The 27,712-nt window shown below is 29.9% G+C and overlaps 1 protein-coding gene and 1 long non-coding RNA gene across 2 annotated transcripts in view; both read left to right on the top strand.

Moving 5' to 3' along the window:
* Nucleotides 1-1,031: 1,031 nt before the first annotated feature.
* On the top strand, nucleotides 1,032-17,252 carry LOC127071061 (hemocytin). Its single transcript, XM_051009878.1, has 46 exons — nucleotides 1,032-1,254; nucleotides 1,382-1,525; nucleotides 1,623-1,750; nucleotides 1,850-2,009; nucleotides 2,085-2,212; nucleotides 2,289-2,384; nucleotides 2,501-2,847; nucleotides 2,929-3,511; nucleotides 3,586-3,873; nucleotides 4,024-4,454; nucleotides 4,560-4,821; nucleotides 4,889-5,119; nucleotides 5,260-5,485; nucleotides 5,572-5,777; nucleotides 5,874-6,239; nucleotides 6,324-6,662; nucleotides 6,738-7,076; nucleotides 7,175-7,509; nucleotides 7,617-7,853; nucleotides 7,939-8,167; nucleotides 8,240-8,554; nucleotides 8,644-8,766; nucleotides 8,854-9,085; nucleotides 9,168-9,440; nucleotides 9,526-9,917; nucleotides 9,999-10,439; nucleotides 10,560-10,737; nucleotides 10,848-11,197; nucleotides 11,294-11,507; nucleotides 11,606-11,964; nucleotides 12,049-12,464; nucleotides 12,573-12,871; nucleotides 12,963-13,248; nucleotides 13,318-13,425; nucleotides 13,512-13,763; nucleotides 13,844-14,180; nucleotides 14,259-14,612; nucleotides 14,698-14,808; nucleotides 14,889-15,110; nucleotides 15,199-15,494; nucleotides 15,600-15,878; nucleotides 15,958-16,221; nucleotides 16,299-16,451; nucleotides 16,549-16,663; nucleotides 16,741-16,893; nucleotides 17,019-17,252. Exons 1-46 carry the CDS (start codon nucleotides 1,160-1,162, stop codon nucleotides 17,171-17,173), a joined length of 11,847 nt encoding a protein of 3,948 aa, XP_050865835.1. The 5' UTR covers nucleotides 1,032-1,159; the 3' UTR covers nucleotides 17,174-17,252.
* A 2,133-nt stretch (nucleotides 17,253-19,385) lies between these two features.
* The window catches only part of LOC127071093 (uncharacterized), a 192,368-nt gene continuing 184,041 nt past the window's right edge, over nucleotides 19,386-27,712 (top strand). Inside the window, exon 1 of the long non-coding RNA XR_007784827.1 lies at nucleotides 19,386-19,586. This is a non-coding gene — a long non-coding RNA (uncharacterized LOC127071093). The remainder of the gene's footprint in view (nucleotides 19,587-27,712) is intronic.

Genomic DNA, 27,712 nt, shown 5'->3' on the forward strand with positions numbered 1-27,712 from the left:
ATCGAAATAATTCAAATGTATTAACTTCTATCTTAACAGCTTATGAATCTAGAAGTCAAGCATCTGATAAGTTATCATTAAAATAAGAAGTAGAGAAAGGCTAGGTTTGTATTTTGTTATTTTCTATGTGAAAAAAGAGATTATATATATTTTTTCTAATAACATATTATATAAGTTTCTATAAGAATGATAACTGTTATTGTATTAATTTATAAATTTAAGTACTATTTTATAATATTGTCTTAAAAAATATGTTAATATGTTATATAGTATTATTCAATACAACGACAAATAATAATAATAATAATAATAATAATAATAATAATAATAATAATAATAATAAATAAAAAATATTTAATAAATACTTGTTACTTTCAGAATGTATTCCGTGTATTTTATATCATGTTTTTTTCTTTTCAAAAAAAACATTTTAAATATATATGTTTAATTTAATGCAGCCACTGTACCAATATCAAGAGTGATAAGTCAAAGTGTTACTGTATTATGAATTAAATGGTCGTAATTATTTGATAAAAATATCCGTTGTGGTATTTTAATATTGTCTTATCTACCTAATTAGTGACCATAATGATCATGATAATGAAAATGTTTCTTATTACACATAAACATGATATCACTTAAACATGAATAAGTAGTCTAAGAGAAAGAAAGAGAGATGGATATAGTTTATATTTTGAAATTATAAAATAGTCTAAACTTAGCTTTATTTTTTATTGCATAAAAGCAATAGAAATATACTATTAAAATAAGAGGTAATAATATTTCTTAAATCAAAGAAAGCAATATATTTACTAATGTCTTTTTGTGTTTTTTGTTCTTGATAGGATTAGATAAGGATGAAAGTAGTGATTCTAAATAATAATTATTTATCAATTCTCTGTTCTACTTTTCTGGCCTAATTTTTAATCTTTTGATTCGTCAGGATGATAGTTTTGAACTTATCAGTTATCCGTTTCCTTTAGAGGTAGGTATATAAAGGAAGAAAAATATTATTGTAGCTATTAAAAAAGTTTTCTTACTGCATAGTGTTGCGTACTGTTGTTACATAATCTTTCTTCATCTTCATAATGAATGTTAAATTTTGATTATTTTATCAAAAGTAAAGCATCATTAATTAAATGTCATAAATATTGAAAAGATGTGGCATTTAGTATTACTTTCTATAGCAATAGTAACTGCTACAAGTATATCAAAACAAGAAGATAGATCTACAAAATCTTTTCAAGCAAACAAGTCAGTATCTATAGAGTGAAAATTCTTCTTATTATTCTTTTCTTTTGTATTAAACTCATTTAGTTTGCTTATGACTTTTCCAACATGATAATTAAATATAATAATCGAATAAAATTTATTTATTTAGAAATGTAATTCATAAAGATGACAAAAATATTGATTTTACAAATGTCAAAACTAAAAAAGGTGGAAGAAAGATAATATATGCTGGTGGTTGTATTGCAAGCCCAGATCCACCAACTAATGGGAAAATAAAATGTTCTATAGACAGGTATGTTTTTAATTAGCAAATGTATATATTATTATATCTATCATATGAAAATGTAATAGTAAATGTAAAGTTATTTATAATATATTATTCTTTATAGTGGATGTATTGCCAGCTGTGAATATGATTATAATTTTCCAAATGGTGTAGATCAACTGGCTATAATATGTAATGATGCAAAGTGGCATGTTGTTGGTACAGAATGGAGTACAATACCACATTGTGAACGTATGTTTTTTTTTCCTAATTTCTCTGATACAATTGTTTTTTATAAAATTTATGTTTTGATAATGAAAATGTAATTTTTTTATTTTTTTTTTATTTCAGCAATATGTATGCCTGATTGTCAAAACAACGGAATTTGCGTTGCACCTCATCAATGTGACTGTCCTGAAAATTTTTCTGGCCCACAATGCCAATTTGAAAATAAACCATGTTTGGATTTTATTCCACTTATTCTTAATTCTCATAAACGTTGTAATTCTAAGTAGGTGACCTCTACTTTATTCACATTTATTCATTCGTTAAAAAGAAAATATTTATATACAAATTTTACTTTTAGATTTTGTACTATATCTTGTTTGGAAAATTTTGTATATCCAGATGGATCAGCAGTCGCTAATCTAGTTTGTAAAAATGGTAACTGGGTACCAACTAGGACAGATTGGGTATCAATTCCAGATTGCATACGTAAGTTTGCAAAAGATTGTATTATTTGTTACATATTTAAATATTTTCTATATTAGATTTTAATTTAATTTTACAGCTGTTTGCAATCCACCTTGTCAGAATGGTGGTAATTGTTTGCCTAGAAATGTATGTCAATGTCCACAAGAATTCAGAGGACCTCAATGTCAATATAGTAAGAATTTTTTTATATTTTTACAAAATTTTACTAATATTATTTAAAAAATTAAACATTAATTTCGCAAATATATACAATCTGTATGTTTTTTACATTAATTATATTTTTTATAGCAACGGATGTCTGTAGTGCTGAAAAATTGAACTTCAATGGTGGTATTTATTGTACTAGCTCTGGATATATAAATTCCTGTACCTTAAATTGTCCATTAGGCATCGATTTTGAATTTTTACCAGCAGCTGCTTATACTTGTAATTACGATACAGGAGTTTTCTTACCACAGCCAATTCCTCAATGCAAATTTGATGATAATATAAATGTTTTGACTGTTGATACTTCATATAATTCATATCTTCATAAGTCTAATCGTACGTGGTCCATTGAAAGTAGTTTTGAATCCATAGGAGGAAGTAACATTACTGACTTTTTTAAATTATATAGAGGTGACCAAATGGCAGAGGTAAAATATATTTTAATATTTTGCTAGAAAAAATAACTTATATTAATATATATATATAAACATATATATATATATTTTTAGAATTTATTTGGAACATTGGATAATAACTATGCTTTTATTGAAGAAAAAAGACCTGAACCAAAGACTTGTTTTACTTGGGGTGGTGCGCATTATAAAACTTTCGATGATAAAATTTTTAGTTTCGAAAGTGATTGCAGCCACATTATGCTGCAAGAGATGAACAATGCTCTTATAACAATAACTGTACAAAATAGTCCAAGCTGTAGAACGGAAAATCGTTGCTTTAGAATTATTAAGCTTTTCGTTGGTGGGAAGGAATACATTCTTTCACGGAATGAGGGAGACATACTTGAATTTCGTAGCATTAAAAAAATATTTCCAATACCAGTTCGTTTACCAGGCTTACGTGTTGAGATGTCAGCGCATTTCGTTATTGTTTATGTAGACTCATTAGGAGTCAAATTGAAGTGGGATGGAGCTCTATTATTACAGATAGATGCTTCTGAAACTATGTGGAATAAAACAGCAGGATTATGTGGAAGAATGAATGGCGACGCTAACGATGATTTGATAAGCAAAACTGGAAATCATCCAACTAATATTGAAGTACTGGCAAATAGTTGGCAACTTGAAAATATCGGTGGTGAGTTTAGATATTCTCGATAATCAAAATACATATGAAATATAATTTATTATAACTGTATATTATTTTTCTAGAAACATGCAATGAATATCCAAAAGTAGAGCATTCTTGCACATCTCATCCGCAATATGCTCAAGAAGCTTATGAATTTTGTACAAAATTATTGTCGGATAATAAATTTCGAAGTTGTTCCAGTACATTAAAGATTTCAGATATGGAATTAGCTTGCTTCTGGGATTATTGTACTTGTAATGATTTAGATAGAAGGATGTGTGCATGTAATACAATGAATGTTTATGTAAGACAATGTGCTCATAAAGATATTGTTCCTTTGGCTGGCTGGAGAAATGAAGATCTTTGTCGTAAGTAATTATTGCAATTAAAATAAATCTATATTTTTTTCATAATTATAAATAGATTCAAATTCAGATTAATATTCTATATCATATTCTATATTAATTATTGTTATTGAAAATATATATTTTATTATGTTAAAATGTTTATCTACATAGCAATGCAATGCACAAAAGGACGTGTGTATATGCCATGTGGACCAAGGATACAACCTTCTTGTGGTTTTGATATTGATTCTAATATAAATGATGAGGATTGCGAAGAAGGTTGTTTCTGTCCGAAAGGTTTTTTGATGCATGAAGATAAGTGTATACTACAAGAAGAATGTCCTTGTAGATTAAGAGGAAAATTATTTCAACCTGGAGCAAGTGTGGCAAAAGATTGTAATACTTGCACTTGTACTTCTGGAAAATGGATATGTACGCAAATTCAATGTAGTGCTAGATGTGCTATCATTGGTGATCCACACTATACAACTTTTGATGGTAAACACTATGATTTCATGGGTAAATGTAAATATTATCTCTTGAAAGGAGAGAATTATAGCATTGAAAGTGAAAATGTTCCATGCTCTGGAGCAATATCAGAGGTTAGTGCATTTTTATATGAATGAATATTACATATTTCATTCATGCAGTTATATAAATATTTTCCTTTTTAAATAAAACATTTTTTATATATTTTTTTTCTACAGTATTTAGGCTTCAGTACGTCAGATACACCTTCTTGTACAAAAACAGTAACAATAAGAACAGAACAAGCTATTGTCAAATTGAAACAAAATAGGCAAATAGTAATTAATGGGGAAGATGTAAATAAATTGCCACTTTTGGTTAATGGAATAAAAATACAAGCTGCAAGTAGTATATTTCTTGTAGTTCGTATGTTAAATGGTTTAGAAGTGTGGTGGGATGGCATATCGCGTGTTTATATTAATGCACCAGCAGAATTTCATAGTATGTTTATCTAATTTCTTTTACTTTTTGTTTTTTATTAGAATAATTTTTTAATTTTACTTATTAGGTAATACAAGAGGACTTTGTGGAACATTTTCTAATAATCAAAAAGACGATTTTATAACACCAGATGGTGATATTGAACAGGTAGTAACTTTGTTTGCTAATAAATGGAAAACAAATGAACAATGTTTAGATGTTCATGATAGAGAACCAAAACATCCTTGTGATTTAAATCCACAAAAACGTGCTTTAGCAGAAGAGTATTGTTCTAAGCTGTATACTGATATATTTTCTGGTAATTTTTCTTTTTCTTTATTATTTCTGTGTATTTTGATTTATGAAAAATAATATTTATAAGTGCACAAACGTAATAATAATAATAATAATAATAATAATAATGATAAAAATGATAATGATAATTAAATATGATTGTAGGTTGCCATTGGTATGTTGAACCTGAAGTATTTTACAAAGATTGCTTATATGATATGTGTGCATGTACAACTGATATTAAGACATGTTTCTGTCCTGTGTTATCGGCATATGCAAAAGATTGTGCAGCAGCAGAAATAAAATTATTATGGCGTCACGAAATTCAAGAATGTAGCATTCAATGCTCTGGAGGTCAAGAATATCAAATTTGTGGAAATAGTTGTAAAAGGTATTTATATATACATTTGGTTTGAAATGAATCGAAAATGAAGTGAAAGTATATATATTTGAAATATAAAATGATATTATTTTTAGATCATGTGGAGACATATCTTTCAATCCAGATTGTAAAGAAGAATGTGTAGAAGGTTGTAATTGTCCTGAGGGTCAGACATTAGATATTATGGGTGAATGTATCCCAATTGGTCAATGTCCTTGTATTCATTCAAATATAGAATTTAAAGCTGGTTATCAAGAATTACGACCTGGACAAAAAGGACAGGATTTATGTACATGTACAGGTATATTGATTATGTGTACACATATATATACAATAAATTGATATATAATAAGTGTAAGGATGAATTTTTTTAAATATAAATATTATTTTTCTACAGGTGGCAAATGGAATTGCAGACTTGCTACATCAAAAGAGATTCAAAAATATCAATTATTTAATAATGCATCAGTTAGTTGTTCTGTAACTAAGAATTTAGAATTAACGGATTGCGAGCCAGTACGATCGAAAACATGTCATAATATGCATATACCAATTACAGAAAGTAGTATTACTTGTAAACCAGGATGTATCTGTAAATCTGGTTATGTTTTGGATGTAATAAATGGCGTTTGCATCAAAGAAGAGGATTGTCCTTGTCATCATGGAGGAAAAAGTTATAAAGAGGGATCGATTATACAAAGTGATTGTAATACATGTAAATGTACAAGTGGTAAATGGAATTGCACAGACAGAATATGCGCAGGTAATTATTTTAGAATGTTTAATATTATATTGTATTTGAGATATGTTAAATTGTCAAAATTATACAATAATATTTTTTTTCCAGGGGTTTGTTCTGCGTGGGGTGATTCTCACTATGAAACTTTCGATGGCAAATTGTTTAATTTCCAAGGTGTGTGCGATTATATTTTAGCGAAAGGTGTTTTGAGCAAAGAAGAAACATTCTATATTTCTACACAAAATGTTCCTTGTGGAACAACTGGAGTATCCTGTTCTAAGTCCATAACACTTAAAGTAGGACATGGTGTTAATCAAGAAGTAATTACATTAACAAGAGGAAAAGCATTGCCCAAAGGAAATTTTAAAAGGATTGCTATTAGGACAATAGGTTTATTCGTGTTTCTTGATGTGCCTGATTTAGGTTTAGTACTACAATGGGATAAAGGTAGATATATATATATTTTTTTCTTATTATTACGGTTTATTATAATTTTGATTATAAATTGTTATTTCAATTTAGGTACTAGGGTTTATATTAGATTAGATCCAAAATGGAAAGGACATACAAAAGGTCTTTGCGGTGATTATAATGATAATAGCAAGGATGATTTTAAAACACCTTCTGGTGGCATTTCTGAAGTTTCTTCTAACTTGTTTGGAGACTCATGGAAAATAAACGATTTTTGTCCCGAACCTAAAGATATTAAAGATCCGTGCGAACAGCATTCAGAACGTAAATTATGGGCCATTGAAAAATGTAATATTTTGAAATCTGATCTTTTCCGACCATGTCACTCCGAGGTGGATATTGAATTTTATATACAAAATTGTATTTTCGATACATGCAGTTGTGATACAGGTAATTTTATTTATTTTATTAATTATCATATTTTTAAAAACGAAAAAATGAAGAAAAAAAGGATGTAAAACGCATCAAATAACGATTATTTAATTTAGGTGGCGACTGTGAATGTCTTTGCACATCATTAGCAGCGTATGCTCAACAATGTAATGCAAAAGGTGTTCCTATAAAATGGCGTTCCCAAGATCTTTGTCCAATGCAATGTGATAAAGAATGTAGTAGCTATTCTCCATGTATTTCAACATGTCCACATGAAACTTGTGACAATCTTTTAACTATTAAAGATAATTTACATTTATGTTCACAAGACGCTTGTATCGAAGGTTGTTTATTTAAAGCATGCGCGGATGATCATGTCTATAAAGATACTAATTATACAGAATGTGTTCCTAGATCAACATGTAAGCCAATATGTCTAGAAATTAATGGGGTATGTTAATTAATTTTTTTTTTAGAATAATAATAAAAATTTGCTTATATATATTTGAAGTTGACGCGAGGGATCTATATCTTCACTTATAATAATTAATATTTCAGACTGTTTTCTTCGAAGGTGATGAAGTTAGCAATGATAATTGCAAAACTTGTTTCTGCAGTCGCGGTAAAATAATATGCCAAGGTGGACCGTGTTCAACTACTTCAACAGTACCTACAATTCTTATGGAAGAGCCACAAAAATGTATCGACGGCTGGTCAGCTTGGATAAATAAAGATAAAAACGTAAAAGGCCGGAAACTCAATGACATTGAACAATTACCAAATTGGATTGATTTGGTAAAACATAAAGACGATATTATTATATTTACATATCTCTCAATTACAAAATTTGAAGTATAATTTATATTGTAATATATTGAAGGCACTGATCGAGGGTTCAGCCGTTTGTACGAAGGAGCGGATGATCGATATAAAATGTCGATCCGTAAAGAGTCACTTAACTCCAAAAGAAAGTGGTTTAGACGTTGAATGTAGTTTGGAACGTGGCCTTTACTGCAAATCTCAACCAGATCTTCCATGCATAGATTTTGAAATTAGCGTTTTGTGCCAGTGTCCATCAAAAACTACAGAATCATCAATAACGATTCCAAGTAAGTAACATTAATGATTGATACGTGTAAAGTCAATGTATATTAAATTTTGTAAAATAATCTAATTTTTAGCATCTACCAAAGCACTAGACAACGTGTGCGAATTGGCAAATTCTTATAAAGCACATCCAACAGATTGTTATATTTTCTACCATTGCACTCCTACAATTACTCAAAATGTATGGGTTGAAAAAACGTGTGGCCCAGATATGTTTTACAATCCAAACTTTAAAACATGTGATTGGCCAGCAAACGTTAGACTTATTAGACCTGAATGTTCTCTTAAAGAAACAACTCTAAGCAAAGAAACTGAGTTTATAACAAATACAACTACATCTTATGAAAATACGTTGATGACAACTTATAGAAAAAAAGTTACTACTACAAGTATGATCGATACTAATTATATAAAATGCGTATATAATTTACTTTTATTTTTATTCATATTATTTTATTCAAATCTATTCATTCTATAGGATTATGTGAAGTTGATGAGAAATGGAACGATTGTGCTATTAAATGTAGTCAAACTTGTCAATATTATCATTATACTTTATTAGAGCAAGGCCTTTGTAAGGGAGACACAGATTGCATTCCAGGTGAAGAAAATTTGATTATAAATTATTCTTATTTGAAACTGTCGTTTATTAACAGAGAAATATTATTTTTGAAATTTTCATAAATAGGATGTGTATCGTTGAAACGAACAGAATGTCCTTTATATAAATTTTGGAAGGATTTTGAAACGTGCGTTGATCAAATCGATTGCACTTGTAAATCTCACAACGGACAGAGTATCAAACCGGGTACCGTCGTTAAAGAAACCGAATGTGAAATATGTCAATGTATTAATAATTATTATACTTGCGATAAAACGTTATGTACGAATGTTATTCATCAAGTCGAACCATCATCGTCGTGAGTAAATTCATATCGCAAAATTTTATTATTTTTATAAAAGGAAATAATATTTTATTAGTGAAATATAATTGATTTTTAGCACACTTATGTTCGATTACGAAACGGAGTCTTCAACTTCTACGACTACAGAAAAGCATATAATTATTGTATCCAATACTGTAACTCCACCCGAACTATGTCATAGTGATAGATACATACCACTCATTCAACAATCCGAACCAAATAAAATTTCTCTTTACGCTAGTAGTAGTAATGGCGTTGAATTTCAACCTGAAAATGCATTATTTGATGGCCAAATATCAAAGGAGTCTGTTAAAAGTTGGCAACCACAATTTGTTGACAAAAATCAATGGTTTGATATATGTTTTGTTTTCAAATATGTTTAAAAATATTTGTTTTTCTTTTAAGAAATAAATGTATAACGATATATTTTTTAGGCTTGCTATAGAATTTCAACATGCTTTACCAATTTATGGTATCATTTTGAAAGGTTCACCCATCGACGACAAATTTGTAACAAGTTATCAAATTCTTTTCTCTGAAGATGGTCACGCATTTTCATATGTAATGGATAATACAAACCAACCACGTATATTTAGAGGTCCTGTCGACGGTGTCAAGGCTGTTGAACAAAAATTTTATGAACCTATCGAAGCAAAAATTATTCGAATAAATCCGTTGACATGGCACAATGGAATTGCTATTAAAGCCGAAATACTTGGTTGCGAGGAAAATATAGTTAAAGGTACAACTGAGAAATTATCTACAACTGTAAAAGAATTTCTTGGATCAACGACCGTTGGATATACCGATAAAGTTATAAAACCAGGTAATAAATATTTTTATTAAATGTTGTTAGCATTTTATTCCTATATTTACGAAAAGAAAATTAATTTGAATCGTGTAACAGTGTGCGATGATCCTATGGGATTGGACGATGGATTATTGTCAGATACACAAATCTCAGCATCCTCTTCTTTCGATAATTTATTACCAAATATCAGATTATCAGCACCAGGTGTATGGAGGCCAAGATTGGATAATTTCAATCAATACATTCAATTTGACTTTTTGGAACCACGAAATGTAACAGGAATTATAACAAAAGGAGATAATAATATATGGACAACTGTTTACAAAGTTTCTTATAGTATCGATGGTCGTCAATGGAATCCAATCATTGATGACAATGGTAACGAAGTAGAATTTTTAGGAAATTTCGATTCCAGCAACTCTAAGACTAATTTATTTGAGAAACCATTGCGAACAAGATTTTTACGAATACAACCGGTGAAGTGGCATGATCATATAGGATTAAAAGTTGAAGTACTTGGATGTTTCTTACCGTATCGTAAGTTTTTTTTTTTTTTATTAATTTTTTTACAAACGTTTGTTATAAAAAATTAAAGACTATTTGTATCGTCAAAGTAAAACAATCTTTGAATATCATGAATTAATATTTTTCTTTCAGCTATAGTAACAACAGAATTGCCTGAATCAACGACAGAACCGAATATATCTGTATGTAACATATGCGAGGGTATATTAACAGAGAACGATATTAAATGTAAATGTGATCGATCATTTTGGTGGAATGGAGAAACTTGCGTTTCAAAACAGAATTGTCCATGCGTTGTTGGTCATATTTCGTAAGCAAAAAAAAAAAGCATATTAATAACTTAACAGAGAGTCTAATAACGTCTCTGCACACGATTATTTTATCATATATATATATATATTTTTTTTTTGATTATATTAGGTATGATGTTGGATCGATCTATGAATCAGAAGATTGTCAGCAATGTTCTTGTACCTTAGGTGGTATATCTTCTTGTATACCAAAAAAATGTGAACCATGTCCTGAGTCAGGAATGCAAGTAGTTGTCACAGAATTATGTAGCTGCGTTTGTAAACCTTGTCCATTTGGTACAAGACACTGTCCAACTAGTAACATTTGCTTAAACGAAACGTTATGGTGTAACGGAGTTCAAGATTGTCCTGACGACGAGAAGAATTGTACAAAAATTGAAACATCATCTACTGCACATTTCGAATCCACGATTAAATATACAACCACTCCAATTTCTATTATAACAAGTACTGTTTCAGGTAATCTATTAATTATTGATTTTTAAACCTTGTGATCTTATATATATATATACAAAGACGTGTATTTAAGATAAATAATAAGAGAAATATATTTAGTTCCTTTAGTCCAATGCGAAGATCCAAAATGTCCTCCAAGATACAAGGTAGTTATACGAGACACGTGGAATTCACATTATACATCTAAATCTTATAGCAAAAGCAGTACTCATCAAGAAAATAATTACATTGTCGAGACGAAAAATAGTCATGATATTTATACAAAAGGTAGACGAAAACCTACGAAACAGTCAACAAAAAAAAATTATAACAGGTAAATATAAATTTATCAGGAGATACATCGTATCAAGTGATTTCTATTTTTGTTAATCTATTTAATTTTACGGAATTATAAATTATGATATTCTTTAGAAAATCATGGACACGCCATCATACAGTTGATTATAATAACTATAACAGTCGTGAAAGTATGATTTGTCCACATTTTACCTGCGTCCCGATAAATCCACCATTATTATTTAACGAAACAGAAACAGAAAATTGTCCAGAAGTAGTATGTCCTCCAAATTATGCAATAAAATATGAAAAAATGAGTATGTATAAGATTGAAAAATGTCGAAAGTACACGTGTGAGCCTCCACTACCATTGGAAGCTATTTGCAACGTTACAGGCAGAACCTTTAATACATTTGATGATTTAGAATATAAATATGATGTCTGCAATCATATTTTAGCAAGAGAAATGTATGAAAATAAATGGTATATTACGTGTAAGTAGACAATATCTTAATTATATATTTATTTCATGATCATTTGATTTCTCTAATTTTTATATTACATTTGTTTGCTTTCAGTGGAAAAAGAATGTGACAAATATGGTATCCAATGTTCACAAAATTTAGTAATATTTATTGACGGTGAAATAATAGTTTTATATTCAGATATGCATATGGACATCAATGATTATACTTTTACATCGAATCAAGTTGGATATATTGGTGAAAAATTTAAGTTATTTAAAGTGTCACGTATCGGTGACACTATATATCTTATTTGCAAGCATTATGGATTTTGGGTTATGTGGAATGCAGATACAAATGTTAAGATTGGTATTAATAAAAAATTGCATAGTCAGGTTGATGGACTTTGTGGTTACTTTGATGGGTATACATTAAACGATAAACAAATGCCTAATGGAAGACAATCTAAAAGTACAATTGAATTTGGAAATAGTTGGGTAATGGAAGGTGCATCGCAATGTGAATCTCAAGTTTGTATTAATAATACACTTTTAATGCTATCGTTTATTATTTAAAAATTTAATAATAAATTTATTATAACGAATCGTTATAATTTTCTATTTCTTCTTATTTTACAGGTGTGTCCACATGATATTCAAGCACAGGGATGGACAATTTGTAATACGATAAAAGATAGATCTTTAGCTGTTTGTTCTGGTGTGGTAGATTTGGAAAAATTCCTTTCGAGATGTTTAGAAACTGCTTGCACTTGTTTACGTAGTAATTCTACTTACGATAATTGTCGTTGCCGGACATTAACGACTTTCGTTACGGAATGTCAGGCTAACGATCAAAATATTGATTTGTCAACTTGGAGAAATATTTATGATTGTCCTGATAATTGTTTGGCACCATTCGTACATAGAGATTGTTTTCGGTAAAAATTTGGATATATTATAAAGCGTTGAATATTTCTTAATTATATATATATATAATTTCTATTAATTATTTATTTATAAAAAAAATAGGAATAAATGCGAACGTAGTTGCAATGATTTGCAAGAAGCCGATCCTTGTCCAATTATGGAAGGTGTATGTTTCTCGGGTTGCTTTTGTCCAGAGGGTACAGTACGCAATGGTGACGACTGCGTTGTTACAACTGAATGTCGTGACTGTATTTGTGAAGGATTCGGTAATTCAAAGTTTATTAGCTTCGATAGAAAAAATTTCACGTTCCAAGGAAATTGTACATACATTTTATCAAGAGATGTAATCGACAAGACAAATTCGCGACATAAAAATCATACATATCAGGTAAAATAACTGTTACGTATGTATAAATAAATATTAATAATTAATAATTAATTCGACTTTATATAACAGGTCTTAGTTTCTAATACTATTTGTGATACTGGTATTTGCACAGAAGCCATTATTGTTTTGTATGAAGCGCATGTAATTCAAATCGAACGGACACCCGTTATAAAAATGGTATAGTATATTTGTAATTTACGAAATGTAATTACGATCATACAAATTGAAATTATTAGAAAATTTATTATTTATATTGTTTATAGTTTGAAGTACATATTGATAATACAAAAGTGGAACGATTACCTTATGAAACGCATTGGCTGAAATTGGAGGAAACACCTGGAAAAGATATGAAATTATTAATACCAGCTATTCAATTAGAAATTATTAGCATGCAATCTAATTTCGCATTCACAGTTAGAGTTCCTTCGCGTATATTTGGTGACGCCGTTGAAGGTTTATGTGGAAATTGTAATGATGATATAGAAGATGATTTAAAAAAACAAGATGGCAAGGTACAAAAAAAAGATATATATAATAAATTAATATAATCATCTCGTAGGTATTTGTAATTTTTATTATTTACAATTTTTAGATCACAGATAGCGTAGAACAGTTTGGAAAAAGTTGGTTGGTTGATAGTTTACCATTTAACATTAATCTGAACATTGACAATTGCATTTCTAAACAAGAGCCCATATGTAATTCAGCAATATTGAAAGAAGATCCGTGTAATCAAATTTTAAGTACAATATTTGCACAATGTCATGATTTTGTTGATCCATATCCATATTTAGCTGTATGTCAAGATACGTTATGTATTGGAGGAGATTATTGTATTAATTTAGCAGCATATGCAAGAAAGTGTGCAGAAGCAAGTTTATGTATTGATTGGAGAACAGATGACATATGTCCATATACATGTCCACCATGTATGACTTTTTATATTTGTGAATATAACAACTATAGTTAATCATACTGTAGACTTATGTACTATTTATCGTTTATAGATTTAACATATAAAGCATGCGGTTCAGGTTGTATCGAAACTTGTGACAATATTAACAAAGAAAGCAAGGAGAAATGTCATGTACAGTTTGGAGAAGGATGCTTTTGTCCAGAAGATTATGTACTTCATAATAGCACCTGCGTTAACAGGAAAAAATGTTCAGTTTGCGACGAAGAGGGTCATATAGAAGGTGATATCTGGTATTCGGATAAATGTACTACATGCAGTTGTCATCAAAATCGAGTTAATTGTCAGAAGATAGAATGTCCGACGTTGGATACAATTTGTGAAGAAAATATGACGCCTAAACTTGTCCCCGGTACCGAAACAGATTGTTGCCCGAAATATTTGTGTAGTAAGTATATAATAATAATTATTATTATCTTTTTTAATTGCTTCATAATTTCTCCTCTTTTTTTCATTCTATAAAATACTATTAGTCGCAGTAACAGAGTCTCCATTATGCGAAGAAGTACAGCAACCCGATTGTGGATTTGGACAGATTATGAAATTGCATACTGATTCTAAAGGATGTAAAAAATTCGTGTGTGGTACGTAACACAAATATATATGCATTCTTGTGTGTATATTTTATTACATTTAATATTAATGAAGGAATAAATTATTACAGAATGTTTACCACCGGAAGAATGTCCTGCGTTTGAGGACATTGATGTAGAAGTTGAAATATTGGAGCCTGGTATGATGAAAGTAATGAATACAAGTGGTTGTTGTCCAAAACTTGGTCATATTTGTAATCCACAGATATGTCCTTCGGTACCAGATTGCCCCGATTATTATATATTAAATGAAAATCGATTAACAAATGCATGCTGTCCACATTACGAGTGTAGTAAGTATATATGATAACTATACACTTTGAATTTATGTTAGAATGTATACATGTGTAATAAATTCATGAAAAATAATATTAATTTTAGATCCTCCAAAAGATATTTGTCTTTACAATGTAACATCAAATATAAAAAATATGTCAGGCTCACAATACGTGATATCAAAAACAATTGGAGAAGAATGGGAAGAAAATAATTGTAGAACATGTATTTGCGAAGATACAAATTCAGGTCCTGAGATAAAGTGTTCAATGATAAAGTGTCCTGATGTGAAAATTCATCCAGATATAAGTGACTTTGTAATGGAAGAAGTTTTGATGAACGACGAATGTTGTCCAAGCTTGAAACGTGTTGCATGCAAGGAAGGAGATCAAATTTATAACGTAAGATCATCGTTAATGCTTCTTATCATATTAAAATTACAATAAACCAGATTTCTGTTTTTAATTAATATAAATTATATTATATTTTTATTATTTTTTAAACAGGTTGGTAAAACATGGAAACCTGATCACGAAGATGCTTGTATTACGAAAGAGTGTATAGAAATCGCAGGTGGCATACAAAAACAAATTAAGATACAAGATTGTAATATTTCTTGCGATTATGGTTACGAGTATCGACCATCTAATGATAAAAGCAATTATTGTTGCGGAGAGTGTGTAGCTGTTGGTTGTGTCGTAAACGAAGAAATAAAAAATATTGGCGAACAGTGGTATTCCAGTGACAATTGTATTACTTATTCTTGTCAATCTATAAATGGAAGTGTAAGTGAATCAAAATTGTAATTTGTTTTCTTTTATTCGTATACTGAAAAATAACTAAAATTTGATATAATATTTTTAGCTGTATATAAATTCAGTAACTGAGAAATGTCCTCAAATCGATCCAACGGATGAACAAGAATTTGAGATTGAGAGATATTCCGTACCTTATAAATGTTGTCCGGATATCGTTAAAACAGCTTGTCGTCATAACGATCAGATATATAAGCCAGGTGAAAAGTGGAAACATTCAAATAATAATTGTATCACTGAAATTTGCGTACTAGGAACAAATGGACTTACAAAACAACAAGAGATTGAAACTTGTCCCAAAGAATGTCCTATAGTAAGATTATATATTATTTTTATTATCATAAAAAATAAAACATTCGAATGAACATAATCTCATATTCAATCTAACAGGGTTGGAGTTATCAACCATCAAAAGAAAACAAATGTTGTGGAGAGTGTCAACAAGTATATTGCGTGGATGAAAATATTCTTTATGAACCAGGTGCAACGTGGTCATTGAATGATAATTGTACAACGTATACATGCATGCAAAAAGATGATCAGGTATTATAATGTACAATATATATCGTGTAATCTATTAAGTATATTATGTTCTATTATAAACGAATATAAAATAATATATTTCTTTAAATAATTTCAGTTTATGGTTAGTATGAGTTCCGTAGATTGTCCTGACATTACACACTGTCCAAAAGAATCTATATACAACGATGGTTGTTGCAAACGATGTAACTTAACAGTCCTTAGTCAAACAGGTCAGTAAAAAAGGAAAATTTACGAATTGAAATAATTTGGAAATGTCTAATTGAATAATTTCAATATTTCTCAACAGGAAACTGTGTTTTAAACAAAATGAATTTGAGCGATACTATTGGTATTCTTATTGAGAAACACAGAGAACTTGGAATTTGTAAAAATTTAGAGCCTATAGAAGGAATTACAAATTGTGTTGGAACATGTCCTTCTAAAACATATTTTGATGAAGGTAAAACAAATAAGTTTAAAATATTCACAGGACAAATTACATTTATTAATAAATTTCATATATTATTTTTTTCCAATAACATTAAAAATTTTTTATTTGATATATTTGTATGTTTATTATTATAGAAACATGGACTCAGTCTAGCGATTGTAATTGTTGCCAGCCAAAAGAATATCGTGATTCTACGATCGAGCTTACTTGTGAAAATGGGAAAAAGATTTCTAAACGAGTATTTCTACCAATTTCGTGCTCCTGTGATACGTGTGCATCAATAAAATAGTTGATAATGATTTAAGCTCATTCAATATATTTTTATATAACATATTTCTCTTGTGAAAAATAAAACAAATAAATAATATAATTATGACATATCTATTGATACACCTTCTTATGACCATTTGTTACGAGCGATACGAATTTTATTTTCTTTGTTTTCGATGAGTCATGTAAACAATATAACGAGAAAGAAAGCGTTTCAACGACCTCGACAGATAACAATCAATATATTATTGAATTTGAAGAAATAAACATAACAGATCTTTAATCTCATATTAGCGAGTTAGAATAAACAATTTCTTTTATTATTTAACATTGCTCGAAGATATCTGTAACGTTATAATAAATTCTACTACATATATATGTATATATATATATAATATTTATATAACAATTATTTATAATAATCGAATAATTTATAATATTCGTTCAAACATTACGTATGATATACTTTGAGATTATTTTATTAATATTTAAACAATATATGAGACACGTGAGATATAATTAATCAATATTTAATTACAAGGACATTCGTAGAAACGTTTCAAAGATCGTAATACATGGTCAATATAAAATCGATTCAAACGAATCTTTCGATAAATAAAAAAACAATGGCGACCGGAAGTCGAATAATTTTGTTAATATTTAGGTAATTCGAGGTTTATGAAGTATAATAGACTAATATTTAAGCGATATCAAATTTATTTAAATAATTCGTAATAAAAAATACACGTTAAATATAAAATTGAAGTAAATTAATATTCCAATGGATTAAACAATGTTAAAATTCGAGTGGGCGTCCGTTAAACGTGACGTCATCATTAACGAACTTTTCACTAATTTTAACCGTTTGGCTATTTGAAACAGTTTTCTTTCGGTTTTCGTCGGGTTAAGATCGAGGCTCTGTGCAAGAGCGAGAATTTCAAAGTGAATACGCTTAGTTTCATTTATCATATTATATCATAATTATATTATTTATATTATAATTTTATTCATTATTCGTTAGATATACTTTGAATTATTTTTTTATATCGACATACAGATACGCGTAATTCAATAAATTGTTTAAACAATAGTAGATTCGTTTGAACGCATCAAAAATTAGAAAGCGCGAGAAAGTGAAAATAATTTTAACGAAATATTTCAATAATAAGAAGATCTTGTATATTCGATCGATAACTACGTGTATTATTTAAACAAAAACAATTCGATTGTCTTTGTTGGTTACCAGTATAGTTTTCTTTCGGAATTCGACGAGTAAACGTCGCAATTTTTCCTTTCTACACGCGACAAATTTAATATTAATATTTCTAGTAAGTTTGGATTTATTTGAACTATATAAAAGTACTCGTAATTAAATAAATTAATATTTAAGTAATAGTAAATTCGTATTAGATATTAAATACGGCTTTGGGAAACGTGATAAATATGAAATAATTTTTTCTTTTTTTTTATTTTCCTTCGACTTAAATTTTCAATCGGTGTTGCTTCGCTTACGCGTAACATCAACAAAAATAAACCTTCGATTGATATTGACGGTCATTAGATTAGTTTTCTTTCAAATTTCGACGAGTACGCATCGTAGCTCTTGTAAAATATCCTTCTTGCAAATGTTAACAAAGAATTAGAATAGATATCATTTTATATCTTACATTAGTCATTTATACAACGATCTTATATGCAACAACGATATCATAATATTCTTTTCATACCAGTAATATTCTTTTCATTTTTCACAAATTCACAAATTCATTGCATTCGCGTGGAAGTGAACGACGAATTAATTAATCGAGTGTCCGTGTGATATTAAAGTGAAAAATCAAGATCGTGGAATAAAAGCAGTGTTTGTGTGATTAAAATGAAAAATCAAGATGGTGAAATAAAAGCAGTGTTTGTGTGATTAAAATGAAAAATCAAGATGGTGAAATAAAAGCAGTGTTCGTGTGATTAAAATGAAAAATCAAGATGGTGAAATAAAAGCAGTGTTCGTGTGATTAAAATGAAAAATCAAGATGGTGAAATAAAAGCAGTGTTTGTGTGATTAAAGTGAAAAATCCAAAAATTGTGAAATAAAAGCAATGTTCGCTCGTTCGTGTTTTGTGATTTGAACGAGTGTTCTTGCATCGTTCGTATCGTGCAACGCAATCGTTAGATTATTTTGCGTTATTCGTTCTTTTTTTTTTTTTTGTATATCGCATTTATAAAAGATAGTGAAATTTTGTGAATTAAATTCAGTGGTTATTAATTCGTTAAAAAAGAATTATCGCGCATTAGAATCAGTGCATTATCGAAGAGGATCTCAAAATACAGCGATATCAACTTATACCTCGTTTTCAACTATCTATGGATTATACAACCTCAATTTCAATCTAAATGGTGGACGAGTGTTTTGCAGCCATCGCAGAACTTCTTAAACGGTAAGTGAATTTTGAAATCATGTCGAGAACAAAGGGTTTCATTACGACACGGGTGATTGATTGGTTGTAATTAATTATTGGAAGAGCATTTATGAAAAAATTACTTCGGAGATTTATTCGCCAATGACTTTTCTTATTTTCTGACTGATTTTCTATTAGATTAGAATACGCATGAGAGAGTTGTAAACTACGCAGTTTTATTCTAGAATCTTATAGAAGTAGTACAGTACTTATCCATTGCGTTTGTAATTCGTCTTTTGTTCTTACTCCTCGTTGAAATCACTTATATTTCGAGCGGAAGATATTGAACGAAGTTTATCTTCGATCGGTAAATCTTCTAATTACTGCAGATAACTGTTTTATCCTTCGAGCGTATAGTCTTTTTACGTTAGTCGATAATTTACCGATCAACAATGATATAGTACAGATTTATTCCGTACGAAGTGCTTTTCTTTCTCATCTCCGTAACTTTTATCAAGAGATTAAACATTTTATTGAATAAGAAGTTATTCAAATGAAAATGTCACTGCAATAACTACTGATAATGTTACGATCTTTTTTTCTATTGTTCCAACGATTCATTTTTATTTATATATCTTTACATATTCTTATACTATAATTTATCTTTCAATCGTGCAATTAATTTTATCGATTAGATCAATGATATATAAAGATATATAATATAAATTAAAAAATCTTAAGAAAATATATATATATATTTTTTTATAAGAAATTAGTTTCTATAATTTACAAAGAAAAACATTTTTAATTTTCTTTTATAATCTTAACCAAGTACCAATCATTCATTTATTCAATTTACATCATCGAGTGATCAACGTTAATAGCATCCTTATCACTGTGATCATATCGTTTCTTTCTTTCTTTTTCTTTTTCTTTCTCTTTTTTAATCATCCATAATAAAAGTTGCATCATAGAAATCTTTAATATTAGAACTGGGATTATTTTCGAATTAGCGATATAACGATTGAAGATAGAGATATGATAGAAAACAATTTAAAGACGAAAAAGTACGTATATACAATTTTATCTTTAGATCGTATACTTTCTTTAGAATCTAGAAAGCAAAGCTAAATAGAATAGCAGCAACGTCTATTACATTGTCTCTTCGTTTCGATTGGAGATAGTTTTTGCTGAAACATCGGCCGGCTGATCCGGCATTTTCCAGGCCGGTTGCTTTATCGTTCGCCCTGATCCCTCTGTTCGTACCGCGGTGTTACAAGTCCCTGCAATCGATGTTTTCATCCCATCTTCCTTACCCAGCTCCGCCCACGCCCTTTCTCTTCTTCGTTTTCTCCTTCTTCAATATTTCTCTCTCTCCCTCTCCCTCTCCCTCCCACACATATACCTATCTATCTATCTATCTATTTATTTATCTCCATTTATTCTCTCTCTGTCTCTCTCTCTCTCTTATACTACTACTATACTACTACTATCACTATTACTATTACTATTACTATCACTACTACTATTACTATTACTATCACTACTACTATCACTACTACTATTACTACTACTATTACTATTACTATCACTACTACTATTACTACTACTATTACTACTACTATTACTATTACTATTACTACTACTATTACTACTACTATTACTACACTACTACTATTACTACTACTATCACTACTACTATTACTACTACTATTACTACTACTATCACTACTACTATACTATTACTATTACTACTACTATCACTACTACTATACTATTACTATTACTATTACTACTACTATTACTACTACTACTACTACTACTACTACTACTACTACTACTACTACTACTATTATTATTACTACTACTATTATTACTACTACTACTACTACTACTACTACTACTACTACCACCACCATATTATTACTACTTCATATATTTTATCTCTTTCTTTCTTTATTTCTATATCTCTCTTTCTTTCTCTCTTTCTTTCAGTGGTCGCACTATCCTCATATTTCTATCCTTCTTTTACTATACTACTACTTCCATGTCGACCTTTTGAAATAACCGGTGCCATTTGTCTCTCCCCATATATATATATATATATATATATATATATATATATATATATGCATATATATATACGGACACATACAGAGATATACACTTACACGTAGCTATAAGCGGTGAGATGCGAGTTACCGGACGTTTTTTTTTTTTTTTTCCTTTTTTTTCCGTGAAAACGTAGTAGAAAGCTCGATTTGATGCCTTTCGAAGAGGGTCGATTTTCGATAGAGCTTGGATTCCAACAACGGGAGATCGTTTGAGGACTAACTCTGTCCTTCTGTTCGGTGATCCCGCGAGAAGAGGGCGAATAAAAGTCTACCTTAAGCGATACTACCGTGAGTTCCTTTTAACGTTCGTCCTTTTACGGACTTTTAGCGGCCGCGATACCGAACGAGCGTTAACCCCTTTCTTTCTCTTTATTTCTTTCTTTATTTCTCTCTTCCTCTTTCTTTCCGTCTCTATCTATTTTGAAACTCTACTTTGTTCTTCTTTTTCTTATTCTCTTTTTTCTTCTTCTTTTCGTTCTTATCTTTATTTTTATTCTTATCTAGAACGTTCTTATAATTTGCTAGAACGAAATTGTTTAATCGCCTTATCGTTTATATCTTTCTATCTTTCTATTATTAATTGCATTGGAATTTTAAACTATGTAATTGAAATTTTCCTTTCTTTTCTTTTCTTTTCTTTTCTTTTTACATTATGGCAATGAAAATTGTAGAATCAGATGGATTTAATCTTGTGGATTATTATTGGTATCGTTTAAAGAACAATTTCTTTTATTTTTTATTTTTTTTTAATTAATTCTCATCCGATATAAATACCACTCGTTGTCCCCTTTTTCTTAACGCCTCGTTTCCTCGATACTTATTTGTTACGAAACAACGATGGTCTCAATATTCCAGCCATTAAACGAAAACAAAAAAAAAAAGAAAAGAACGAAGAAGAAAAAGAAACGTCTATTCTTTTGAAAATTGATAAAAAAGAAGATGATTCAAAACTCCCGTAAAGAAATGAAACCTTGTTTGGTATAAAGTCTGAATATTTACTTGATTAAATTAAAACAAAAAAAAAAGAAAGAAAAAAGAGAAAAAGAAAAAAAGAATAAAAGAACAAAGAAGAAAAAACTTTTATCCTTTTGAAAATTGATAACAAGAAGTGATATAAAATTCTTAAAGATGTAAGTTGAAAAATTGATATTATAGAGTTGGATATGTACGATACATTATCGATTCTTTAACACCTTTTTAAAAAGTAGAGTTTTTAACGTGGTATTCCCTCGGGCATTGGATTTTGTTTTCCCGGGCCGCTGGATTCGACGTCGAACGAAGATACAAGTCGGAGACATGCGATCTGATATTCAATATCCCCAGCTCTCTCCCTTGAGAGTATTTGGCTTCGAGTCGGCGTACGTTTTCTATCCACTTTCCGCAACTTTCGAATCTCTCGTTTTCTTTTTTTTTTTTTCTGTCTTTCTCTCGCAAGACGAATCGACAGATTCGAAATAAAAAAAAATTATTTCGATCGTTACATGGATTTACTGAAGCATTCGATAATATCTTGAACGGCGAATAGTTTTATTCGATTATACGAATCTAATAAAATATATCATATTTTTTTTTGTTTTTTTTTTGTTTCAAGAAAGTAGAAGTAATTTTTCTTTTCTTTTTTTTTTCTTTTTATTTTTCTCGTCATTGTTTTAATTTTTTTAATTTTTGATTGCTTTCTTTCTTTCTTTCTTTCTTTCTTTTTATTTTCTTTTTATTTTTTGTAAGGACAAAGGTTGAAGTTAAAATATTTGTACGTTTATATCTTGAAAAGTGATTGTTATAATGGCTATTAAATATGGCAATGGTTGTGTACGATAATTTATAATATAAAATAAGAAGAACTTGATTAATAACGAATAATAATTATTAATAATGAATAATACTTGGTAAATAAGATAGAACGATAGAACGATAGTTTGATAAAAATCTTTTTCGTCCATCAACTTGGAGGTTATATATGATACTTACTTATTTTACAAAGTTCTACTATCATTCCAAAAGTAATTGATTCTATACGGTGATGTTTTTATAATCGGCGACGCGTGACGTTAGTCACTTATAACGCCTCCGGTACATTCGTATCGTCCGATACGATACATTTTTGTTGTCTTCTATGCTAGACGATTTATTTCTGTCCTTTCCCCGTCATTTTCTCCCTTTTTCGAAAATATTTTACTGTTCTACAATAACACCATATATATATATATATATATATATATATATATATATATATATATATATACACACACATACAGGGTGTTCAAAAAATGTGAGATTATATTACTTATTACAGAAGTCAAATAGATCAAAAAAAAAAAAGAAAAAAGAAAGAAACTTCGTACAAACATCTTCGAAAATGCATTTGAAGATATTTATAATTTATTGCACGTTATAAGAAATGTTAAAAAAGAAAAAAAAATCTCATAGTTATAGTTGGTAACAAGTATATATATATTAGTTTGATCCCAAATCTTTTGGACACCCTATACATATATAAACCAATCGAAATCCATTTCTCTTATTTCATCGTACGAAGAAAGAAAAAGTCGAGGAGATCTTTAACGGAAACCAGACTGAGTGGTCCCATCAACCGGAAGTCGCCAAGCAGAGAAAGAAAGACAATGAGAAAGAGAGAGACAGACAGAGAGAGAGAGAGAGAAAGAATATAAATTGAATCAGGATCACTCGTTGCACTCGTCGAAAACGTTCAAAACCAACTTCGCACGCCCTTTAAATCGTCGACGCGAGACCGTGACGTAAGTCCCTTCGACCACCCCTCTCTTCTCCTCCTCTCCTTCTTCCCCCTCCCCTCCTGCTGTCTTCCTTATCCACTCTCTTTCTCTCTCTCTCTCTCATCCCCTTTTCGATTCTGGTTTTACTGCAAAGCCGGACAACCATTACAGAACGGAAAATGCCAATAACTTTGGCGCGACGGGCCACTTAAATTTCTCCCTCACGATTTTCCACTGTTACTTTTCTATTTCACGTTTTCGATGGATATAACTTAGTACAGTTTCTCTTCTATCGTAAATCTTATTCATCAAATCGTTTCTTTTTCCTTTTTTGTTTTTCTTGGATTTTGGTCCGAGTCATAATCGAGGTTTAGTTTCTTTTTTTTTATTATTACTTTTATTTATGTGCGTTTGAGAAGTATCATTTATATATCGCAGGAGGAATATAGGTATATCGTTTTATAATTGTAAATCTTAGTCGTAGTAAAATTTCTTCTTCGTTGATCTTGATTCGAGTTTGCTTCTTTACGAGTTGTTTTGCGATACTTCTATTGTTTATTTTTAAAAGTATCGTTTACATATCGTGGCGAGATATAAGTAGGTTGTTTTCTAATTTGATAATTGAATTGAGATGTAGATTATACGAGATTAAAATTTCTACGAATTTATAAGGAGTTAGAGAAAGAAGTCTTTGAAAATGTTTGCTGATCGTTATCATTGTCATTACTACGATCAAAATTTATTCGATTTTTATCGATATTAAAATGTAACGAAATATTGTAGACGTTGAAATATCGTTTACGAAGATGACGAAGATTAAGTCAAATATTTAGAATATGAATAATTTACGTGGTGATCCACGTACTAAGGGGATTAGAAATGGTTTATAAGAGAACAAGGATAGACGTCAAAACGTCATAGATAGGTCAAAGTCGGATCTAACTTTATCGGTCAGGGACACACAGGGTTGGTTATAATGGTTAAAAGCAGGATCACATTGGAATATTCTCGTGGTCGTGACCGAGCTGTGGCTAGCCTGTTTCGGTTTAGATACACGGCGCTTAGATACGCCTTGGGTTTTGGTTTAGGACCCTTCGCGCGCGAAGGCGATACGTCAACGTCATAATGGGGGACCATAAATCCGACTCGCACGCGCCTAAACCGAACTCGTGGACGACCGCACGTGGACTTGGATGGTTTGTGACACTATACGATCCATTCGCGTTTTCATCTCTCTATATCTAAATTTAATACATTTATATATATGTGTGTGTGTTTGTGAGTGTATCGTACAGGATATATATATATATATATTATCGTTAATTTGTTATATTTATCAGATCAACTTCGATCTCTTCATTATTTTATATATAAATAAATAAATAATATATAATATAATATATATTTTAGTTAAAAATTATAACGTTTTAACATATTACATATCAACTTATAAAACAAGATTATTATATCAAGATCTTCAATTTATTTTTTACTTCAATTTAAACGAACGAACACTTTACTATACCTACTCATCGAGAACTTGTACGTGTATCCTAAAAAGAAAAAAAAAAAGAAGAAAAAAAAGAAATAAAAAAGAATATATTATCATCAAAAAGAAGATATTATATCATCATCATCATCATCATCATCATCATCATCATCATCATCACTTAATATTCGTCAGAATGCGAGATAAGTTTAACGATCTGCTATAATCATGGTCAAGCTTGTTACGCGTTTCATTTTGAAATCGGCAGCAGTGGTCAATGGTGGTACGAATGGCGTGTCGTTCATGGGTAGAGCGTAAGTGGTGGCAGTAACCTGAAAGTTATCGCACGGCCAACAGGGTCGTAACGAGCACGGCACGTAGAATGCAGGTTACCGGTCGAAGGGACGACATTCTGCCACGTTGTTATAGCCACCGGGCTTATTTACACCGTACCGTACATCGTCAGCCACCGTGTACATCGTTGACGATCGTGTTCAAGATGATGACATTTTTTTTTTTACCTTTCTCCTCCTCCTCACCCCACCTCACCCTATTTCACCCCATTTCACCCCTCTACCCAACCTTCGTACTCTCCCTCCCACCGACCTTGTTAACTTCGAGGAATAACTAACGCGTTGTAATTTTTTTTTTTTTTATTTCTTTTTCTTCTTTTTTTTTTTTTGGACATCAATTACACCGTACTCGTATCGATAGACATTGCTAATTGCAATTCTCTTGGAATTCACTTTTCTTTCTTTTCTTTTTCTCTTTTATTCTTCTTCTTCTTCTTCTTCTTCTTCTTTTTGTGTACACATGATTTTTATTACACATATACAGATGCACGTTCCTGTATAAATTATTCCTGCAGATTATACTTCAGTATTTATATTTACACACACATACACACATATATATATATGTTTACGAAAAAAGAATAAAAAAATAGTGAATACTTTCTATAAAACAATTCCATTAGATCAGAAGATAGAATTTGGCCATTGAATTGCGTAGGTGGTCGAAAGTTAGAATGGAACCGTGAAAATGGGACGTGAAACACACAAGTTTTTATGGTTGTCCAGATTAAAACCATCCTGTTAATAGACCATTCGAGAGTTAAACAGAAAGAGACACAGAGACAGAGACGTAGAAGAGAGAAAGACAGAGAGAAGACTCTTAGAATCGATCTTAACGCTCTTTCCTTCTTTCTAGATTATTTTCATCGAATAAAATATGGTCGATAGGACAGAAATGTGTTTTTTATGGTGCTCGATAGGCACCTTACGTTTCCCTTTCTCCTTCTTCTTTTCTCCTCTTCTCTTTCTTTCCCATCATTTCTTCTTTCTCTTTCTTTTCTCTCTCTTTTTCTTCTTTCTAAGTTGGTTGGAAATGATTCCAGGTGTGCTTCGTTGCTCGTTAAAATCCATTCTTACTTCTGAAGGAAGGGGAAACGTTTATTCTTGTTCTCTAAGTAAATAACGACGTCGTAAAACTGTTTCATTTTAACTTGTTCATATTTCCTTATTTAGAAATCTTGTTGAAGTACCATTGGACGTTATTCGTTTCATTAACTTTTTTCTTTATTTTTTTTTTTTCTTTATTTTCTTCCGTCTCTTTTTGTAATAACATTTTCATTTAACTCCTTCGAATTCTTCTCATAGAAATTTGTCTTTTTCCGTCGATGGGGACTTGTAAAAAATATTTATTGTCTATTAAAGTAGTCTAGTATTATTTTGATCTTATCGTAGATCCGTTGTCAATTGTAGGATTGTAATAAATATTTATTACGAAGTAAATAATTAATAGTAATTTTTATGCTTTCGTTAATAGAGC

Source organism: Vespula vulgaris, chromosome 20, assembly GCF_905475345.1.
Source record: "Vespula vulgaris chromosome 20, iyVesVulg1.1, whole genome shotgun sequence".
Classification (NCBI taxonomy): domain Eukaryota; kingdom Metazoa; phylum Arthropoda; class Insecta; order Hymenoptera; family Vespidae; genus Vespula; species Vespula vulgaris.